Raw genomic sequence first — 21,432 nt, forward strand, 5'->3', positions numbered from 1 at the left:
GTGCGTGGTATATATTGTGTGTTCGGAGGACGGAGCACTTAGTTAAATAAAGAGAAGGTGTCATTCCCAGAATAACTGTTTTGGAGTCATTCTTAATCCGCTCTGGAGGTTGAGGGTTTCCAACGGGAAGTGAACCCCGAAGGAGAATTCCCTTCGGCCCTGGAGGAAATCTCCCCTGCGCTTCTGACCACGGTCGGAAAGACGAGAGAAAAGAAAGGAGAAGCCTTCGCGCAGCGAAAGGTTCAACAGTAGACAAAAGTTCACTTTTAAAACACAATTGCATGTATTAATATTAAACTGACCAAGAGGGGAAGGTTAACAAAAAGTCCTCTAAACATTACCGACGTTAAATGCATTTTCCCCCCAGATTGGTTCTGTACACTATGCAGCATTTCATGCAATTACACCAGGAATAACACTTCAAAAGTACACCTAAATATCGCCATTTTTTATTTCACTCCTTACGCTATTTAAAAAGTTATTACAGTCAATATTTCATAACAATGATTTAAATGCAAACTTAGGCATTAACTTGAGCAGCTATGTTTTCCCACGCTAACTGTCTCTGTTTTGCAGATGCAGCGGTGTTGCTTTTCTTCTGGACTATGTGCTCATATTCACTGTAACTCTGCAGCAGCACGTCAAGTTCAGCTGGCGAAAAATACGCAGACCTCTTTTTTTCACGGTTGCCATGGTGACTCGTGATATCTGCGCTCCATTGATAATGGCTTCTTATAGTCGCGGTGCGCACGCTCACCTCCGAATCAGTCCACTCAGAGTTGATTGACCTAACTCGGATCAGCTTCTCTGAAACAGAAAACTCAGAGTTGTTAATCTCTTTGACCAACTCAGAGTTCAAGTTCAACCTCAGAGTTGGTCGAACCTCCTTTCTGAAACAGGCCCCTGGTGTCTTTACCATGGTCTGGCTGTGTGTTATTTGTTTCATCCTTATTTTATCTTTGGGTTTATTTTAATGAACATTTTTTGCAAGGCCTGTTGGTGAAGACATGAGTCATTAAGACTTTTGTCCTTATATTTTAAGGTTTGCGTGCACTGCAGGCAACTTTTTCTATAAAGACATCGTTAGACCCCACTGTTTGCAAATCTTAAATACTATTTTGGATTTGTCTGTTACGTTTCCTGGGAAGCATAAAGAAAAAGAGGAAAGCCCCAAGATTAGAAAAAAAAGGGGAACGTTTTATTTTTTCCCCTAACTTAGTTGCTTAAATTTTCCATCAGAAGTAAAAAAAAACCTGGAATTTGTAATTAAATGTCAATAGAATTCTGCCTGAATTTCCAGTGTTTAGAATTTCTGTGAGAATTCTGAACTTTATTTTGTAGTCCTTATCTTTGTTATAAACTTGCTTTAATTTGTATTTTTTAATCGTTTTTTTTTTTCAATCCTTAATGTATAAATCTTTTTCACATACCATTTTTTAAATAGTTAAACCTAATTTTTCTTGTTTTTTCCCCTTAAAAAAGTCAGGCATTTTATAATGACATGTTTTATATAGCTTCTAAAACTGGAGCAATTAAAAAAATTACTTGAAAAAGGATCCAACTGTTTACTTCCATACTGGCAGATGATGTTTCTAGAATAAATTCCCCTAGATGTTCTGCTTTTATCCGGGGAGCATCTTCTTGACGCCTCAAACTCAGGACCGTTGTCGCCTCGCACGCATGCGCACCGCCCAACGGCCGTGACTAGACATTCGGTCATAGGAGCGGTGGAGGGGGGCGCTCGAGCCACGTCGGTGAAACAAATCAACGCTTGAAGGCAGATTATAAAGAGGGTGAGTTGTCTAATTGCGAAAATTGCTGCGTCTTCTTCCATCTCCCGCAAAAACCCCTTCGTGAGCGCAGAGGTTTTAGCTAAAAGCTGCCTGTCCTGTTCATGATCCGGGTAGGTAAATCGCAGAAGCACAGTCCGCCATTCTCCCCCCCTTTTTTTTATATATATTTATTCAGCCGATGAAAGCGTTCCTGTTGAGGCGGTTCTCAGCTGCAGAGGCTCATGTGCATCATTTACTGTATCTCCCCGCGGCCAGCTCACAGTTGGACTTGGCAGCTGTAATTGGATATCAGCCCAACGGGTGGAATTGGTGCAACGCAGCTAAAGAATGGCTTTGACAGTATTCACCTTATAATAATGATAATATTAATTGTCACGAGGAAGGCATACAGCAATTAGAAAATATCAGATTTATCATCATCATAAAAATAGGATTATATTTAGATTGTCATTTTTGTGCACACTCCTTTTTCCTCTCAGGTCCCCTCTGCTCGACTTGGAGCAGGAGATCCAGGGTGATGTCCACTCCTGATCCCCCTATGGGGGGCACCCCTCGCCCTGGTCCCGGTCCCTCCCCTGGGCCGGGTCCCTCGCCCAGTGCCATGCTGGGCCCCAGCCCCGGGCCCTCCCCGGGCTCCTCTCACAGCATGATGGGGCCCAGTCCCGGTCCTCCTTCCTCTGGACATTCCCAGCCAGGCCCCTCTGGATATGGGTCGGACAGCATGCACCAGATGCACAAAGTAGGGCCTTCAAACTCCAGCAGAAGTCAACCATGACTTTAGAGAATTAGGCAGTAAAAGGATTTGTCTTAAAGTCCCACTCCAATCATCTTTTGATCTATTGTAAAAGCGTTTTCTGTGGTCTTTTAATTCGTTTTTGGGGGAATCGTTTTTTAAATTGTCGTTTTTTAGGACATAATCTCTGCAGAGCTGCAGGAGTTACTCAGAAATTCACCTCTGAGTTTTGGGCAGAACTGTTGCCGTGGAGCGAGCCTGCCCTAATTTTACACTCTTTTCGCTAGCTTACACCCCCTCACAACCCCAACCTAACATGACTGGTGCAACGAAAATGCCAAGCAATATTGGAGCTATACAGTCGTACAGTTCTGAGCCAGATTCCAGCTCAGACGAGGAAAACGAAGACGTTTATGGATCTATTTGTCTGCCGGTGGATCCATCAGAATGGAGCGGAGCAGGGAGCTTGTGACCCGCTGACTGTAGCTTCATGCCACAGCTACAAGCTTTTTCCAACTGCATTTTTTGTCTGCTCTTGATTCACAACGATTCGAATAAATAAATGCTCAGAAATGCAATTCTGAGCATATATGTGTCATGAAGAAAATGACACAAGAACTTGTTAAAAACAATATTTTCCTTTGGAGTGGGTCTTTAACTCTATAGTAATTGGTTCATAAGAGTTTCTTTGGAGTCCATCACGTGTCTAATATTAAAAAAAAGTTAAAAACTTTGTGTTCCCATCAACCAAAGAGTAACCTATTTGTTGGAATTCAATATTTAGATTTTCAGTTTCAAATATATTAAAAATATAATTTTTTAATTGTTTCTCACACAGCCCATAGAGGGAATTCACGACAAGAGCATGAGCGAGGAAAGCCGCTTCAATCAAATGAAGGGCCTGTCGATGAGACAGGGCGGGCACACTGGTATGGGCCCCCCACCCAGTCCCCTGGACCAACACTCGCAAGGTAGTCGAGCATTTCTCTTAAGCCGTTACATCTTTGTCCAGGATTGTGTAAGCGGCAATGTTGTGTTCTTGTGGTTTGACTGGCTTGCTTGCAAGGAGTGTCATTGTTATCACAAGCTCTGACATGAAATCTGAAGTGTTGCTTTCAGTCTCTTCGCGTTTTGTTCATACAAAGCCCCAGTTAAAGTGTTTCATGACTCAGTTTATCTCTAACCAGAAACAGTTTGTGGACAGACAGCGGCTTTGTAAGCATCTGTGCGCTGCCAGCCCCAAGAAAGAGACGCAGAGCTTCTAAGGAGAAACCCAGACAGCACTGTGACTCACTCTTAAAACCTGTTGTAATGCTAACCTGTTAACAAATTACTGATTTAGTCAAGGGCGCCTTTGTTTTCCTTGTGGTGCATGTTTTTAGGAATTTTATTTTATAAATTCACTTTGGTATTTCAACATAGAAATAATGTGCCACTCTTATTGATGTTAACATTAAAGACCCTCTCCGACCATTTTTTGATCTAATTTAAAAGTGTTCCCAGTAGTTCATGTGGGCGGTACTGTTGGCGTGAAGCAACGCCGCCTCCCTTCCTGTCACCCAAAACTGAGCTATCTGTTTACACGCTCTCCTGCCAGCTTACAGCCCCTTATAACCCCTACCTAACATTACCGGTGCAACAAAAATGGCGAGCAATACTGGCTCAATCCAGCCATACAGTTTTATGCCAGATGCCAGCTCAGATGAGGAGATGGAACACATACTTGTCTAGAGGTACTGTCTAAATAGGGCTGATGAGGAAAACTTATGATAAGCAATATTAATGAGCTATATTGCGATAACAATATAACTTGCAATATGAGAACAAATAGAAACAGAAACACAATTTCCATTTCACTGTAGCAGTTTAATTTAAATAAGAGTCAACATAACTTAAATTATACTCCAAATGACCCTAGTCTACATAGGAGGCGAACATCTAACATAAAAGGGGTTCATCCGATTGGTCAATAATGTAAAGTAGTCCATCTGATTGGTCAAATGCATAAAGAGATTTATATGATTCATTAAACACTTTAAGCTGCCATAAGATTGTTTTAGCTCATTTAAGGTAACCATTTATCGCAATTTTTGCCATCTTTTGCAATATGCGTAATGCACAGATATTGCGTTAACGATAAATTTGCGATTTATTGTGCAGGCTTATTCATAAATGTAATTTTAAGCTTGATAAAAATGCCACAAAAACATGTTAAAAACAACAAAAACACAATTTTAATCGGAGTAAATCTTCTATATAAGAAATGTACATTTAGAAAACAGATATCGTGGGAAAATTAGCTAATTTAGAAATGATAACATCTAAGGTTTGAATAAAAAAAAAGTTTTATTAAAAGTAATACAAAAGCAGAAAACAATGACTGCATTTACATGGGTTATTAAAAAATTATTTCAATATATGATGTCAAAACAATTAAAAAAAACGTCAGCATTACTACAGTCTAGGCTACCCTTGCAGGTTATTTATGGACAAAACACTCCTGATCCAAATGATCATCATTAGGTCAAGAGAAGAGCAGGACAATAACATTTTGACTTCCCTGCAATAGGGGAAATATGTTTTCATTTTCTGTGCTGGTTTGCAGCTCTTACAAAAATCTGTAAAGTCCCATCTGCTTTACTCTTCACAATGTGATTCAGTTCTGCTCATTATTGCTCTGCTGTAAAAGCAGGACTTCTGCACTTCCTTTTTATGCGGAAAATATACATATCTGTGATCAAGCCAAGAAAATCTGAGAGAAATCTGATAAGCATCTACATAACAGAATCTTCTTTTTTATAGCTGTTATATTATATTTGGCATCGGTCTCATTGGATTCTGGAGTAAGTTCTCCAAAGTTTAGGAGTTGATATAGTTGAATTTTAACATGTTTTAAAATAATTTTTATAGTATATTTGTATCTCAGTGTCCTTTGCAAAGGCTGCTTTGCTTCATCTTCAAGATGAAGGTTCTAAACATTACTTCAATGTTCTTAAACTCCTCCTGTCTCCTGGTCTTTCAGGTTACCACTCTCCATTAGGTGGTTCTGACCACTCCAGCCCTGCTGCTTCAAATGGTCCCCCATCAGGTCCCCTGCTACCATCATCTTTGTCATCCTCGTCTTCTTCTGCCGGTCCAGGATCTTCCTCCACCTCCCTAGATGGTTCAGCTGGAGATCAGCATAGCATGGGTCCTAATAACAGGTCTGGACCTCCTGGTAGTTCTGGACCTGGTCCCAGCCCTGGCCCCAGTCTTGGCTCCAACACCCCCAGCCTTGGTTCTGGCCTTGAAACCGCTGGTCTAGCAGGTCCTGGAGGCCCTGGTAGCCCAACTCCGTTTACTCAGAACCAGCTTCACCAACTTAGAGCCCAGATCATGGCTTATAAAATGCTGGCCCGTGGGCAACCCCTGCCAGACCACCTTCAGATGGCTGTCCAGGGAAAGAGGCCAATGCCAGGAATGCAGCAGCAGCCAATGTCCAGCTTGGGTCCTGGAGGCGGAGGAGGACCAGGAGGTGGCCCAGCAGGACCAGGGCCAATGAGTTCAAGCTACAGCCGAGGTCATGGTGAGAATGTGTGAAATATTGGACTTCAAACTAACAAACTTAGTATTTTTGTAATTTGCCTGTTCTCATTCTTAGGAATGATGGGTCCTAACATGCCTCCCCCGGGTCCATCAGGAACTCCTGTTGGGATGCAAGGACAAAACCCAAATGGACCACCCAAGTCCTGGCCTGAAGGCATGTGGTTCTAATTCCTTTGCTGGTTCAGGGTCAAATGTTGGATGTGGAGCAGAGCTGCATCCTATAATATTTTAAGTTTATTCTGCTTTTAAATGGAACATACTTTAACGTGCAAAAACATGGACGTCTTTTTATCCCTTCGTTTTACGGTTCTATAGGCCCCATGGTGAATGCAGCAGCGCCCTCCAATGCCCCCCAAAAACTGATCCCTCCTCAACCCACCGGCAGGCCCTCTCCTGCTCCGCCTTCTGTCCCCCCGGCTGCCTCCCCTGTAATGCCCCCGCAGACCCAATCCCCTGGCCAGCCAGCACAGCCTACTCCCATGATGCCTTACCACACCAAGCAGAACCGCATCACCCCCATCCAGAAACCCTGTGGCCTCGACCCAGTGGAGATTCTGCAGGAGCGGGAGTACAGGTGCAGCAAGGCCTTTGAGGCTCTCCTCTCCCCTAGAAGAGGTTTTCCCTGACAAAAGACAGCGTTTATTGTAAATTATACTTCAAAATGCATATTCAATTAACAATATCCAGCTTTAAAGGGCCTATATCATGCTTTCCGTAAACCTTCCAAATTAAATTAAATACAAATATATGATAATATATTACCTTTGGTTTACTAAAGAATGATTTTTAAATGAAATGAGTTATTTTCACAGTTCATTTTCCCACCTGGAAGTAAGATGACTTGACCTTAGGGGCATCGGCTTTCGCTCCGTGTGGGTGCCGCCCATTTCATGGCGTCAACCTAGAGCAGGCTTCGGCAGCGTGTCTGTGTTTCGACCACGAAAACAAACAACATCCAAACTTCTGTAAAGATGGATGTGCATATTGTGCATATAATAGAAGGTGTGTGTGTTAGCCTAGGGGTGGTGCTGGCAGTGCAGACTCTTCCTGGAAGGGGCTGTTCCTCTCATATCTACGTCACAATGTGAGAACCCGCTCGTTTTTGTGGATTGGGAGGGGCTGCTGCTCAGAGCCCAGGTTTTTAGAGGAATACTCAGAAATCATTGGATTAAAATGCCGCTTTGGGGTTGATCATAATGACAAATTAACATAAAACACTTAAAAGCTTATAAAAGTTGATTTTTCGTGAAATAGGCCCTTTAAAAATTTCAGTAAAGCCTTTGAGAAAAATAACGTTAGACAGGAGAATAACAAAACACTCATACGATGATAACTTTCCTGACTTTTGCTCCATTAAGGTTACAAGCTCGTATTGCTCATCGCATAGCTGAACTGGAGAACCTGCCAGGTTCTCTGGCTGGAGATCTACGTACCAAAGCTACTATCGAGCTCAAAGCCCTCCGACTGCTTAACTTCCAGAGGCAGGTACAGGATTTTCTGTTCCTTCAAAGTAGAACCAATCTCTGGATCCTTCGGTAGCCACATTTTTTTCCTTTAAAATGATTGTAATTTGCATATTACAAAAAGGATTTTGTTTTATACATCTATGCACAGCTGCGTCAAGAAGTAGTTGTCTGTATGCGGCGTGACACAGCATTAGAGACGGCTCTTGATGCCAAGGCCTACAAGAGGAGCAAGCGTCAGTCTCTGCGGGAGGCCCGCATCACTGAAAAACTGGAGAAACAGCAGAAGATCGAGCAGGAACGCAAACGCAGACAAAAGCATCAGGTAAAGGAGAGACTGGCAGATCACCTTTAATCTTAAGGAAACATGGACCCACTTGATTTGTATTTCTTCCTCTGATTGTTCACCCCAGGAGTACCTCAACAGCATCCTCCAGCATGCCAAAGACTTTAAGGAATACCATAGGTCCATGACAGGCAAACTTCAGAAGCTAACCAAAGCCGTGGCCACATACCACGCCAACACTGAGCGCGAGCAGAAGAAAGAGAATGAGCGCATTGAGAAAGAGAGGATGAGGAGGCTTATGGTACAGTAATGCTGCAATGCAACAACATGCACTCACGCATTTTGACTTCAACCCAACACATGAACATGTTCACTGCAGGCTGAGGACGAGGAGGGCTACCGTAAACTGATTGACCAGAAAAAGGATAAGCGCCTGGCCTACTTGCTACAGCAAACTGATGAGTATGTGGCCAACCTCACCGAGCTGGTCAGAGCCCACAAAGCTGCACAGGCCCTGAAGGAGAAGAAGAAGAAGAAGAAGAAGAAAAAGAAGAAGGTGTCAAACATGGGAGCAATGTACATTTATCATCAGTTACAAAAACCACGAATGGGGTTTGTAGCTTCTGACACCCAGGACTTGCATGTAGTTGAGAACGTTTGCTTGTGTTGCAGATGGAGAATGCAGAAGGCCAGACTCCTGCATTGGGGCCTGATGGAGAGGTGAGCAGATTCCACTCGCCCGTTTTCTTATGATAACATCGTTTTCTCATGATAATAATATCTACTAAGTCCTGAGTGACACCAAGTCCTTCCAGGCTGGCTCTTTCATCCATCATTCTGTAACCTTGTTGTCAGCCGGGTCACCTCATCTGGTCCCTGATGAAATTGACACCTGCAGGATCACTGATGCACTGCGCAGCTGCAGCTGGGCCAACCTTCTGCTCAAATGACGATGACTAATTTGGACGTTATTTATGACTGACAACATCAGCACAATCTCCACCTGAGTTAGTCCTGGATTCAAGTAATCAATTATAAATGGATCAGTTCTACTGGTGTTGGATATTTTCTCTAATAAACTGCTTTGTTTTGCTACAGATTGTAGAAAAATGAAATAAGTATATTCTTGTTATCTCGTGATAACGAGTTGTCGTTAGCTACAAGGTGATCCAAGTCTAAGCACCCCTGTGCCGGTCCCCAGCCCGGATAAAATACAGGGATGTGTCGGGAAGGGCATCCGGCGTAAAAATCTACACCAAACCACCTGTGCAACTCAGTGAAAGCTCCTCTGCTGACACGACCCCTGAAGGGATATGTGTGACAGAAGAGTGTCGGCAAGACTCAAAGGAAAGGTGTACAAGACAGTGGTGAGACCAGCTCTGCTCTATGGGTTAGAGACGGTAGCAGTGAGACAGAGACAAGAGGCTGAGATGGAGGTAGCGGAGATGAAGATGTTGAGGTTCTCCTTAGAAGTGACCAGGTTAGACAGGATAAGGAACGAGTACATCAGAGGGACGGCTCATGTTGCCTGTGTTAGCGACAAAGTCAGAGAAGCCAGACTGAGATGGTTTGGACATGTTCAGAGGAGGGATAGTGGATATATTGGTAGAAGGATGTTGGAGATGGAGCTGCCTGGCAGGAGGGCAAGAGGACGGCCAAAGAGGAGATATATGGATGTCTTAACAGAGGACATGAAGTTGGCTAATGTTAGGGTAGAAGATGTCCATGATAGAGTGAGGTGGAAAACGATGATTCGCTGTGGCGACCCCTGATGGGAAAAGCCGAAAGAGAAAGAAGATTAACAACAAGAACATAATAGTTGTCATTATCATGAGAAAATGGGCCCAAAAAAAAGCAAAAACAAGGTCAGCTCACTGACATTTCATATACAATGCGTTATTTGATCTACTGCATGTGCCTCACATAAATTTTCCTGTGTTTGTGTCAGCAGCTGAACAATAAAGTTTTTGTTTCAAACCAAGTAAGGGAAGCTTGATACTTAAAGCATAAAATGTCTGTCAATTTTTAAAAGCAACAATAAAATATAATAGGATTTCATTTTTATTGTAAAACCTGCTGTTAAGAAAAACAGTATTTTGCTGCCATCAAATGCAAACAAGTCTACAATTTATTTAGTAAAATTCCTATTTATCCTAATTTCTGATAATAATGGAATTTAAACTAGAAAAATATTAAACAGCAACGTTTGAGACATCAGAATGAAAATAAAGTTTCTTGACCCTAAAGAAATGTAAATTTTAAATGTCTATCCCATCAAAAAGGGGTCTAGTCAAAGGGAAATGTTACTTATTTCTTTGCAGCCGTTGGATGAGACAAGTCAGATGAGTGACCTGCCAGTGAAGGTCATCCACGTGGACAGTGGGAACATTCTGACCGGAGTGGATGCGCCTAAAGCTGGACAGCTGGAGACCTGGCTGGAGATGAACCCTGGGTGAGAACGGCTGCATGGAGGCAGATGAGCACCTAGAGAGGAAAATTTCTGATGGAAAAAAATATAATTTCCACCATTTTGATTACTGTTATTTGGTTATGTTTCGTAATTTATACCATGGTTTGTACTTTGGGACAGTCAATACACAGACCCCTGTACAAAAATCTTGCTGTTTTTTCATAGAAGCCATGTTAGAACCCATTCATGCATCCCAAAAAAAGCACAACTTGATGACAAAAATTTCAAATCATGTTACACTTAATCCAGAATGAGTAACTACTCGGGTATGCAGCCACTTAATATCCCCAATAAGATCTATTTATGCTTGCATTATCTAGTTATGAGGTGGCTCCACGTTCAGACAGTGAAGACAGTGAAGATGAGGAGGAAGAGGAGGTGGGTTGTAAGTCACCATCACAGTTACTTTTTAACATAAAGTAGCTTCTAATAATCAAGCTATGTTACAGGAAGAAGAAGAGGAACCTCAACCTTCAAGCACTTCAGTAGATGACAAAAAGAAGATCACAGACCCTGACAGTGAGGACGTGTCTGAGGTGGATGTCCGGCACATCATCGAGTATGTCACAAACGGACGTCTGTAGCTGGTCTTACGTGGATTATTATTTGTGCTATTCATGTTCGTTTCCTTTTACTTGCAGGAATGCCAAACAGGACGTTGACGACGAGTACAGCGGTGCAGCTTTTGCCCGAGGTCTCCAGTCATATTACGCTGTGGCTCATGCGGTCACAGAGAAGGTGGAGAAGCAGTCTACTTTACTGATAAATGGACAACTCAAACAGTATCAGGTGAAAGCACGCAGAATCTAAGAAAGTCTTGCCATTTAAAATCAAAATCACAAAACAATCTTTCTATATTTTGGGTTTCACACCTCTTTGTCATTCGCGCAGATTAAAGGTCTGGAGTGGCTTGTCTCTCTTTACAACAATAACTTGAATGGGATTCTGGCGGATGAGATGGGTTTAGGAAAAACCATCCAAACGATCGCTCTGATCACATACCTCATGGAGCACAAACGCCTCAACGGGCCCTACCTCATCATTGTACCCCTCTCGTAAGAGCTCGTTGTTGCCTCTGAAAAATAAGAGACTATTAACTGCAGAATAAAAAAATGGTTTTCTTTTTGTCAGAACTTTGTCTAACTGGGTGTACGAGTTTGACAAGTGGGCGCCATCAGTAGTGAAAGTGTCCTACAAGGTGAATTTTTGGAGGCTCGTCATCTAGGTTTCCTTTTTTTTGTTTTTTTATTGATCGTATTTTGCTACGTATATTTTTTTCTTGTGCACTTAGGGGTCTCCTGCTGCTAGGAGGGCTTTTGTTCCTCAGTTGCGAAGTGGCAAGTTTAACGTTTTACTCACCACCTATGAGTACATCATCAAGGACAAGCAAGTGTTGGCCAAGGTAATAACAGTTTGCAAACAAAGAAAGCACATACACGTCACAAAGAAATAGCTGTTCTGTCTCAGATTGTTTTCACAGTTTGTAACCCCTATTTTCCTCTGTTTGTTCATTTCCCCGAACTTTTAGTGTATTTTGTTTGATGGCTCCCAGTTCCCCTGATTCATTCCAGAATATCTGAGTCCGGCCCATCTGATCCCCCCTCTGCTGCGTTTCAGTGCTCTCTCTTCTAGGTGCTGCAGCACATTGACTTGGCCTGTCTCCTCCTGTGCTCTGTGACCATCATGCTGCTTTGCACTCATGTTGTCTTATAGGGTTCCTGACGGGGCTGAGAGGTGGGTCAGGCACGAGTTTGATCTTAGCCAGCTGGACTCATCAGGACAAAGAGGATGAGAAATCATCCTTTTCAGGGCATTCTTTTTTTTTGGGTTGGCTGGCTGGACTGGACATAAGCAATAATGCACGAAGGTCTCTCGCAGTGTTATCATAAGTTTATCTTCTCTTAGATCCGATGGAAGTACATGATCGTGGATGAGGGTCACCGCATGAAGAACCACCACTGTAAACTTACCCAGGTCCTCAACACTCATTACCTTGCTCCAAGGCGGGTCCTGCTGACCGGGACTCCTCTTCAAAACAAACTACCTGAGCTGTGGGCGCTTCTCAACTTCCTGTTGCCAACCATTTTCAAGAGCTGCAGCACTTTTGAGCAGTGGTTTAATGCCCCATTTGCAATGACTGGAGAGAAGGTGTGAAGGTTTTTTTTGTGTGTTTTTTTTGTCGTATTCCTGTCAGCTCACAGCAAACATATTTCACATGTAAGAGAATGCTTTCTGTTTCTTTAGGTGGATTTAAATGAAGAGGAGACGATTTTGATTATTCGCCGTCTGCATAAAGTGTTGCGTCCCTTCCTACTGCGCAGGTTAAAGAAAGAAGTGGAGGCACAGCTGCCCGAGAAGGCATGTGTTAACCAACACATTCAAATAATATTACAAAGAGATACAGATTACGGAACTCAAAAACCTTTGGTCTTTATTTCGGGTTCCCTGTTTAAAAAACAGAAGCAAAAAAAAAGAAAGAGATCTGTTTATGTTTTAACGTCTTGTAATGAGATGAAAAAATTAATTTTTGGTCAAGTTTAAGTTTATAATCTGCAGCCACAAAACCAGGTCAGGTCTTTTAACCATTTAACAACCCAAACAAGACTAAATCAATTAAAAACAAGTATTTTTTGCTGTTTATTGACTTGGGGAAGTAATATAGACAGTCAATGTTTTTGATAGGTTTGCTAAATGTGATCTACTGTTTGGTTGAGTAGGCAGTTAAAGGGGTAAAGGCAAGTTCAACTGAAGTTTTCACTCTTTTAAATTTTAAGGCTGTTTTGCTAAAATTGAAAGATAAAGTAGAGATTTTTTACACCCCAGAGAAACCACAAATGGAAATAAAAGAAGACAAAGTACTGTTGTACTTAAGTCAACTTTCAGTTCCAGGAACTCTTACACCTCGCTGTGGTCAGTGCTATCGCTCTTTTCTTGTGTCAAGTGATGACTTGTTGGCTGCATGTTGTTGAGTTGTGACATCGCTGGCACACTGAAGAAAAGCTTTTGCATCATACAGGAAATGTTTGTGAAAATAAAATACAGTTTAAAATTACATTAAAGATGAAACCGTGGGAAAAGAGTATTTTAAATAAAAGACCTCTAAAAAGAAGACGAAGTTTCACACTTAGACTTCAGTGCAAACCGTAAAAAACTAGATTGCGAGAGAAGATTTCTCATTTTTTATGCTTTTACTTTGTTAATTAATTTCGAAGGATACTGACTCATATTTGATTCTTTTAGTGGGCAGAACAGACTGGTTTTTCAATATATACGCTTGGACAGGACTGGTTGGTGCTACAGTGCACAAATATAATAAATTAAACATCATATGATTTACAATGCCAGTTTAATAAATCAGCTGAACTCCTGCCCCCTTTTTTTAATGGTTCTGGTGTTTTTTCTGCTCTCAGGTGGAGTACGTCATCAAATGCGACATGTCGTCTCTCCAGAGAGTTCTGTACAGGCACATGCAGGCCAAGGGGGTCCTACTTACTGACGGATCAGAGAAAGATAAGAAGGTGAATGCACAAGTCCATCAGCAACAAAGGTTTTAGTTCCAAGCGTTAATGCATATTCACCCTGTTGCACACTTTAAATTAGCATATTGATAGTTTATGTTCACAAAAGCCTTTTAAAATACTATTTTAAATACTATTTTTTTGTGGTGAATTGAACTAATCTTATCCAACAAGGTTTTAGAAATCCAGATAACTTTAATTTATAGGTTTAGATGATGTCAGAAAACAGTTTTGTTATTCTAACTGTATTTTCCACGAACAACTATAACTCAATACTGGGAATAAAGAATATGTACAGCCTAACTTGTACCCCTACCCTGTGTACCTTTTCCTTGCTTGCATGCTCTCCAGGGTAAAGGAGGCACGAAGACACTGATGAACACCATCATGCAGCTGAGGAAGATTTGTAATCATCCTTACATGTTCCAGCAAATTGAGGTTAGCATTGGCTAAATGCTCAAAAATCAACTGCAAACAGATGATTTTTCAGTTAAAAGGGTTAAATAAATTCCATTTACTTTTTAAATTTGTGTTTTAGGAATCCTTTTCTGAGCATCTAGGATTTTCTGGTGGAATAGTCCAGGGGTAAGTGCCTAGTGCTCCTAAAATCACTTCTGACACGAGTTGTCTCCTTTTTAGCCAAATTTACCTTTGCGTCCATCAGGCCAGATCTGTATCGAGCGTCAGGAAAGTTCGAGGTGTTGGATCGAATTCTACCAAAGCTGAGAGCTACAAACCACAAAGTGCTGCTCTTCTGTCAGATGACCTCACTCATGACCATTATGGAGGACTACTTTGCTTACCGCACCTTCAAATACCTGCGTCTGGATGGTAAAATCCTCATATCTGCTTCCTTCTTGTTCCTAAATATCTCCCTTGACTTTCTCTTTTTCCACCATCCCTTCATGGCAGGCACCACTAAAGCTGAAGACAGAGGAATGCTACTGAAGACATTTAACAGTCCAGAGTCTGAATACTTCATCTTTCTCTTGAGCACAAGAGCTGGAGGCCTCGGCCTCAACCTGCAGTCTGCTGATACTGTCGTTATTTTTGACTCCGACTGGAACCCACATCAGGTAAGACTCTGGATCTTAGAAAAAAAAGCTATAAAAGTAAACTATTAAGAATTAGTCAACTTTACTTGTGTTTATTAAGTTTGCTTCAGTTATAAAATCGAACCCACTCTTCCTCTTTCCCCCCTCAGGACCTGCAGGCTCAGGACCGAGCTCACCGCATCGGTCAGCAGAACGAGGTGCGAGTACTTCGTCTCTGCACGGTCAACAGCGTGGAAGAGAAAATTCTGGCTGCAGCCAAATACAAACTCAACGTGGACCAGAAGGTCATCCAGGCTGGCATGTTCGACCAGAAGTCTTCCAGTCATGAGCGCAGGGCCTTCCTGCAGGCCATCCTGGAGCATGAGGAGCAAGATGAGGTCTGGTTAGGGGTGGACGTTTGCCAACGCGGGAGGTGGTGTGCGTGCTCTCACACTGTGCTTGTGAATGTGCTTCTGCTGTCCTCAGGAGGAGGATGAGGTCCCAGATGATGAGACGGTCAACCAGATGATTGCCAGGAGTGAAGAGGAGTTTGAGTTGTTTATGGTGAGTAATAATGTCTATCCCTCTGATCTCACATTTGTTTTCCTTTTCCTCCATTTATGTTGTGCTCCTCACCCCAGCGCATGGACCTGGATCGGCGCCGCGAGGAAGCTCGCAACCCCCGACGTAAGCCGCGTCTGATGGAGGAAGATGAGCTTCCCACCTGGATCATGAAGGACGATGCTGAAGTTGAACGGCTGACCTGTGAGGAGGAGGAAGAGAAAATGTTCGGACGAGGTTCTCGGCAGCGAAAGGAGGTGGACTACAGCGACTCCTTGACGGAGAAGCAGTGGCTCAAGGTTGTTTTATATAGAACAGAATAGAATCATGCATTTGTTCTGTGTTGTTCGATTCTCTCTGATTTCCATCAAACGGCGGCAACTTCCCTGCAGGCAATCGAGGAGGGCACGCTTGAGGAGGTAGAGGAAGAAGTTCGCCACAAAAAAACAACTCGTAAACGAAAAAGGGACCGTGACCTGGACCTCCCCGGCCCATCATCTTCATGTGGGAGCCGTGGACGAGGGGACAAAGATGAGGATGGGAAGCGGCAGAGAAAAAGGGGGCGACCACCTGTAGAGAAACTTTCCCCCAATCCTCCTGCCCTCACAAAGAAGATGAGGAAAATTGTAGATGCTGTCATCAAATACAAAGACAGGTGGAATATTTAAAAAATCTTCTTCCCTCTTGACTATGGGTATCAGTTGTATATTTTCTATACAACAGTCGATCCACATCAGAGAGAAAATGAAGCTTTAGGATCCACTTTTTGTACTAATTCAATATGCTTAAGGTAAAAAATAAACCTGCTTTATTTCAGCATTTGTTGACAGTAAGACAGCAGTTTAAAAGAAAAGAAAACATGCAGAATTTATACCTAAGCTTTGGCAACAAAAAGAACTATATAAGCAAATAAGTTTGGTACTTATGGCCTAAGGATAACAATTTCCAAATGAAAGACTTAATAAGAATAAGAAATATGTTTTAGATCACCGTAATGGTATGACACTAGTTTTATTACTTCACTTTTGGATCAAAAAAACTTTAGAGAATGAAAGACTGAATATTATATAAAATCCGTTTTTTCCCCCACACTTGATAGATAAGATCAGGTCCAGTTGTAGCATTCAGTAAAGAAGACAGTGGCACAAACAATACTTCACACTGAGTGAGGCTCAGTACAGAGCTTAAGTATGCTTGTCATTGAGTGAGTGAATGAGATTCAGATGTGCGGCCTCCAGGAAATGTGCGCTGGGGTTGCTGGGAGATGTATTGGGGTTAGAACTATGGAGATGGCTCCAGCTGGTGACCAGAGGGGGAGACAGAACTCTGACTTCTAACAATAACTAAGAGTAAAAGAGCTTTATACACCCCAGAGAAACAACAAATGGAAATAAAAGAAAGTTATCTTTCAGTTTTAGAAATGGAAACTACTTATTTTTCTTCTAACTAGTCCTTCAAGAGATCACTGAAGTGAACATCCTCCATTCATCCAACTTCATCCTAAGTTTACATAAATCTTGAAGAAAAATCTATTCATACTTTTACAAAAAAAAAAAGGAAAGCTGGCTTAAGATTTTTTTGTTGTTGTTGAAAGCATCCTCAGGTATATCTGTTCACCTTTAAAGACATCTAAATTAAATAATAAATTCTTATTAAAAAAATGAAAAATTAAAAAATACAGCATGGAACATATTTTAAACAAGCTTTTCAGCTGAATTCTGTCAAATTGAATCCATCTTTAGCATTCACAATAACTTTAAACAGTAAGTTTAAAAACATTAATGTTTGGAAATGCAGAGGGAAACACTTAAATATAATAAATGGCTTGATTGCTTTGTACGATGGAAAATTCTGATATTATGCTGTGTTGTAACTCTGAAAACACAACATGATTATATCACAATTTTGAAGAAACAAAGTGAACCACAACCATTGAAAAAATGGACTTTAAAAAGTTAAGTGCTGTACTTAGATTAGGAGAGAAATAACGTTCATCACAGGACCTTAGATTGATAAAAGGGTCTCATCTTGTCCTGATATCGGGTTTTGCAGTGCCAGCGGACGGCAGTTGAGTGAAGTGTTCATCCAGCTGCCGTCTCGAAAAGAGCTGCCGGAGTATTATGAACTGATCCGCAAGCCGGTGGACTTCAGGAAGATCAAGGTCATATTATCCCAAGGTTTTTTATTTCTGTGATGCAGCAAAACGTAATGAATGATTGCATACATTAAAGGTTAAATGCCGAACATGCTTTGTCCCCACTGCAGGAGAGGATCCGAAGTCACCGTTACCGCACTCTGGGTGACCTGGAGAGAGACGTGATGCTGCTGTTTCAGAACGCTCAGACCTTCAACCTGGAAGGCTCTCTGGTGGGACACATTTTCTGCAGCATGCAGCTATCTGTTGCCTTTAATTCCAATTATTCATTAAAAATCAAAGCGTGACCTATTCAAATTTAAATTGAGTGCATCTTATTTTATTTATTGTCTGTATAAATTGAACAAAAACACATTATTTTCTCCTTATATCTTATTCTGACAGCTCACAACCAAATCCGACAACTCATTTTTACTAAATGATATATTTTGCATTAACTGACTTCAAGTGACTACAGAAATCCAATCATTACAAAATCTCGATCTTCATCTTTTAATCCTTAATCTGAATTATTGTGGAGAACGCTCTCCTGTAATGACGTGAACTTTAAACAATTACCTTTGAACGGACAGGCGTGGTGTCGAAATAAAAAACCTGTTGCTGCTGTCCTCCGTTTGTATCCATGAAGTGGCAGTTGCCTTGGTTACGGCACACCCCCACTAGTCTGTTGTCATTACCACATCATCTCCATGTTCTGTGTTTTGTTTACACATGCTCAAGCGTAAACAGTAAAATAAATCAGACAAATGTTAAACTCGGTGATAAGCTTTTTGGTGAGAAATCTAGGCGTGTTAATCCGATTTGTTATCATTGGTTGAAAGATAGCTGGGTCATTTGTGTGTTTGGAATGAAAGTAAACAGGCTCCGTTTTTGTGCACAACAACTAGAATAACCTCCACAATGTGATAAAGGCCCTTTTTTCTCCTTCCTGACCTGTTTGTTCCCGCTGATGATTCTCACACCTGCTCATGTGTGGACAGATATATGAAGACTCCATCGTGCTCCAGTCTGTCTTCACCAGCTTGAGGCAGAAGATCGAGAAAGAGGAAGAAAGCGAGGGGGAAGACAGTGAGGAGGAGGAGGACGAGCAGGATGAAGGATCAGAGTCTGAGTGTAAGCGTGTCTGTGTGAGGTGCTGCCCGAACTTTGTGTAGAGCAGAACTTTCAAAATGTATTTCTATGTGCCCAGGTCCTATATATTATAAGTATATAGTATTTCTCCTTAAAATGATGCCTGTGTGTGTTCTAGCACGCTCTGTGAAAGTGAAAATTCGTCTGGGTCGAAAGGATAAAGGTGGAGATCGAGGGAAGGGACGCAGCAGACGAACGGGACGCACCAGAGCCAAACCCGTCGTTAGTGATGATGACTCAGAGGAGGAGCAGGAAGAGGTAGGCCAGTCTGTGTCTCACAGACACCTTAGTCATTTTTCCAGCTAATTATGGAGGAAACTGCTCTCTGGTGGTTTATTGGCTTTCTTTTGTACTGGAAATAAATTTTATTCTTTTAAAAAAATCTGATCTGTGTACTGAAGACTATAGTTTTCCTTCTTTTTCCAGGAGCGCTCTCCCAGCTGCACCGATGAGGAGTCTTAAACTGTACTGTTCTAGAAAAGGAGGAGGCCTGAAAGAGACACAAATCAAACAGCACATAAACAATATTGAATAAACCTCAGTCAACCCCTTCCACCCTCTGTCAAAAGTTGAATGGAGATATGATGAATGTGACTTCAGAGTCCAAACTATTGCTGACTGATTTGAAGGAGGACTTTTCTGTATTGCGCAGAGAAGCTGATAAAAAATAAATAACTTTTTTTTTTTAAATCTACCTAAAGTCTCTGAAATCCCTGTAAGTGTCTAGTGAATTCCTGGAAAAATACCTGATAGAAAATAATACACTTTTTAAAGATATTCACAACCAAACCGGGCAGGCCTGCCTCTTCTGTCTTCAAAATGTTACGGCTTTTTAAGTTACGTTTCTTTTAACCGTCATTCAAGGCATTTTGAGTGCTTGTGATTTAAAGCCAGATAATCTTATTAAGTAAAACAATAATGTAATTTGTGACAGTTGCTCGGTCAAGTCCAAATAAATCTACATCTCTAGCCAGTTTGATGGCATTAGTCTTTTAAAGGTCAAAACCCTTCAGAGGTCCAAAATGTTGACAGTAAAACAAGTGTCTGATATGATAACATGCAGCCCACTGAGCACTGAGAGGCAGAGCTGGTAAAGGGACACAACTACTACAATGTTGTTAGATTTACGTGAGAAACGGAAATATACGTGTGTAATGTGAAATTATTTCATGCTAATCCTAATTTTATTAGTCTAACTCCTTCAGTTCACTTATGTAGATTTCCTGTTTTTTTTTTTTTCATTTTAGCCGAGCCCTGAAGGAAATGAGGCTTCACTTTATTCTAAAGCCTCCATATTCAGAATTTATTTGTTCTTTTTTTTTTAAAATAATCTATAAAACATCATGTAGTGGTGCGCATTTCTGTGCGCATAGATAAAGACTTAAAATGTATGTCAACCTTTAACATATGAAAGAAAGTCTGTTGAATTATTAACACAAGGGGATGGAATTTTCTCCGAAATACCTTCCAATATTTTGTTAGGCATCACTTTTAATAATCATAAAGTAGCTTTTAAATTATAATTAAAATGTTGCCATTAAGATGCGCAAGAATATAATTGAAGTTTCTTTTGTTTAAGCCCTGACAAATACTGCTTATGTTATGTTAAAATACAGAGATTTGCTGTAAAATTGATTAATTAGGGCTTTTTTGGGGGCAAAGAATTCATGTAAGACCTGGGCCTAATTAGCCAAGTGAAGGATGTAGACTGTAAACAGAAAATTATTTTGTTAGAAATGCTTTTTTTTGTGAAGCCACCACCTCATTTCACATCTGGACAAAAGCAGACCTCTTTCCTGTCATCTTTTGTAAAAGCAGTTAGTTTTTTTGGAAGCGCTATGATTGCAGAAATGTGTTTGTGACCAGGGATTACTCTTTAAGTCTGGTGTGGGCGCAGGATGTTTCCACCCTTATCCTGTCTTGTTTAGCAAGTCACCAGTTATTTGACTGAGGTTTAATGGGAGCTGAGGCCAAGGGGCTCAACAAAGAAGGAAAAAAACAACGTTCCTGCTGCTTACCTGCTCCACACCCTGTATACAGCACTTACTGTATAAAAGTTGATTGTAAGCCTAAAAAAAATCAGTGAGCACTGTAGCTTTAATGAGTCCTCCTTCCGTTTTTTTCTTTTAATCTTGTGTGGTGATATTTTGCACTTTTTATGTTTTTGTTTCCAAGATGAAGCGACAGCGGCTCCTCTGCTCATGACTGCCTCATGGCTGTGTGTTTTTGGATATACTGTGAAGAGTATTTATAATAACGTCAATGCACGTATGTACAGCTTGCAAGCTGAGTACTTTACTTCTCTCATTTCAGTAGGTAACTAGAGTGAACCAAAGCGTCAATGTTTTCTTCACTGATTTTTCAAGATCTGTCTTTGTTGTGTTGTATTCTTGCTGCTTGAACTAAGAAGGAAATAATAAACTTTTGATGTTGTGTGACATTGTCAAGATATCTTCATTCCTTCTTACACCATGGCCAGAATTTTTTTTTCCAAATAAAAGTTTTTGTTTTATTAGATTTATTATTTAGATTTATTTTATTTAGATTTATTTTATTAAAAATGGAAAGATTTACTTGGAGTTAATATTAACAAAATGCCTAGTTTTACTTGTAGATATTTTACTTATTTTAAAGTTTGTGATTTTTTAGAATAAAGTATGACTGGTATTGATACTTAAATTCCAGGTAATTTTGGAGATTTTT

The 21,432-nt window shown here is 41.1% G+C and overlaps 1 protein-coding gene across 2 annotated transcripts; it reads left to right on the top strand.

Annotated features, from left to right (window-relative positions):
• Positions 1-1,656: 1,656 nt before the first annotated feature.
• smarca4b (SWI/SNF related BAF chromatin remodeling complex subunit ATPase 4b) lies at positions 1,657-21,167 on the top strand. 2 transcript variants are annotated; one of them, XR_013655502.1, is made up of 34 exons: positions 1,657-1,793; positions 2,273-2,532; positions 3,365-3,497; positions 5,549-6,091; positions 6,167-6,265; positions 6,427-6,685; positions 7,470-7,596; positions 7,726-7,899; positions 7,988-8,161; positions 8,240-8,416; positions 8,533-8,580; positions 10,182-10,312; positions 10,651-10,708; positions 10,780-10,889; positions 10,972-11,119; positions 11,222-11,385; positions 11,462-11,528; positions 11,622-11,732; positions 12,236-12,478; positions 12,575-12,688; positions 13,741-13,848; positions 14,200-14,286; positions 14,387-14,433; positions 14,513-14,679; positions 14,761-14,924; positions 15,053-15,280; positions 15,369-15,446; positions 15,524-15,742; positions 15,836-16,098; positions 17,496-17,620; positions 17,709-17,810; positions 18,579-18,711; positions 18,848-18,987; positions 19,156-21,167. XR_013655502.1 is itself a non-coding variant. In XM_020702324.3 (34 exons), the coding sequence occupies exons 2-34, from the start codon at positions 2,311-2,313 to the stop codon at positions 19,189-19,191; spliced, it is 4,983 nt and encodes a 1,660-aa protein (XP_020557983.2). In that variant the 5' UTR covers positions 1,657-1,793; positions 2,273-2,310; the 3' UTR covers positions 19,192-21,167. The 2 variants fall into 2 exon arrangements, 1 of the variants encoding a protein (XP_020557983.2); XM_020702324.3 differs by having other exon boundaries at positions 17,496-17,604.
• The last annotated feature ends 265 nt before the right edge of the window (positions 21,168-21,432 follow it).

Source organism: Oryzias latipes, chromosome 1 (assembly GCF_053564925.1).
Source record: "Oryzias latipes strain Hd-rR chromosome 1, Olatipes_Hd-rR_3.1".
Lineage (NCBI taxonomy): Eukaryota > Metazoa > Chordata > Actinopteri > Beloniformes > Adrianichthyidae > Oryzias > Oryzias latipes.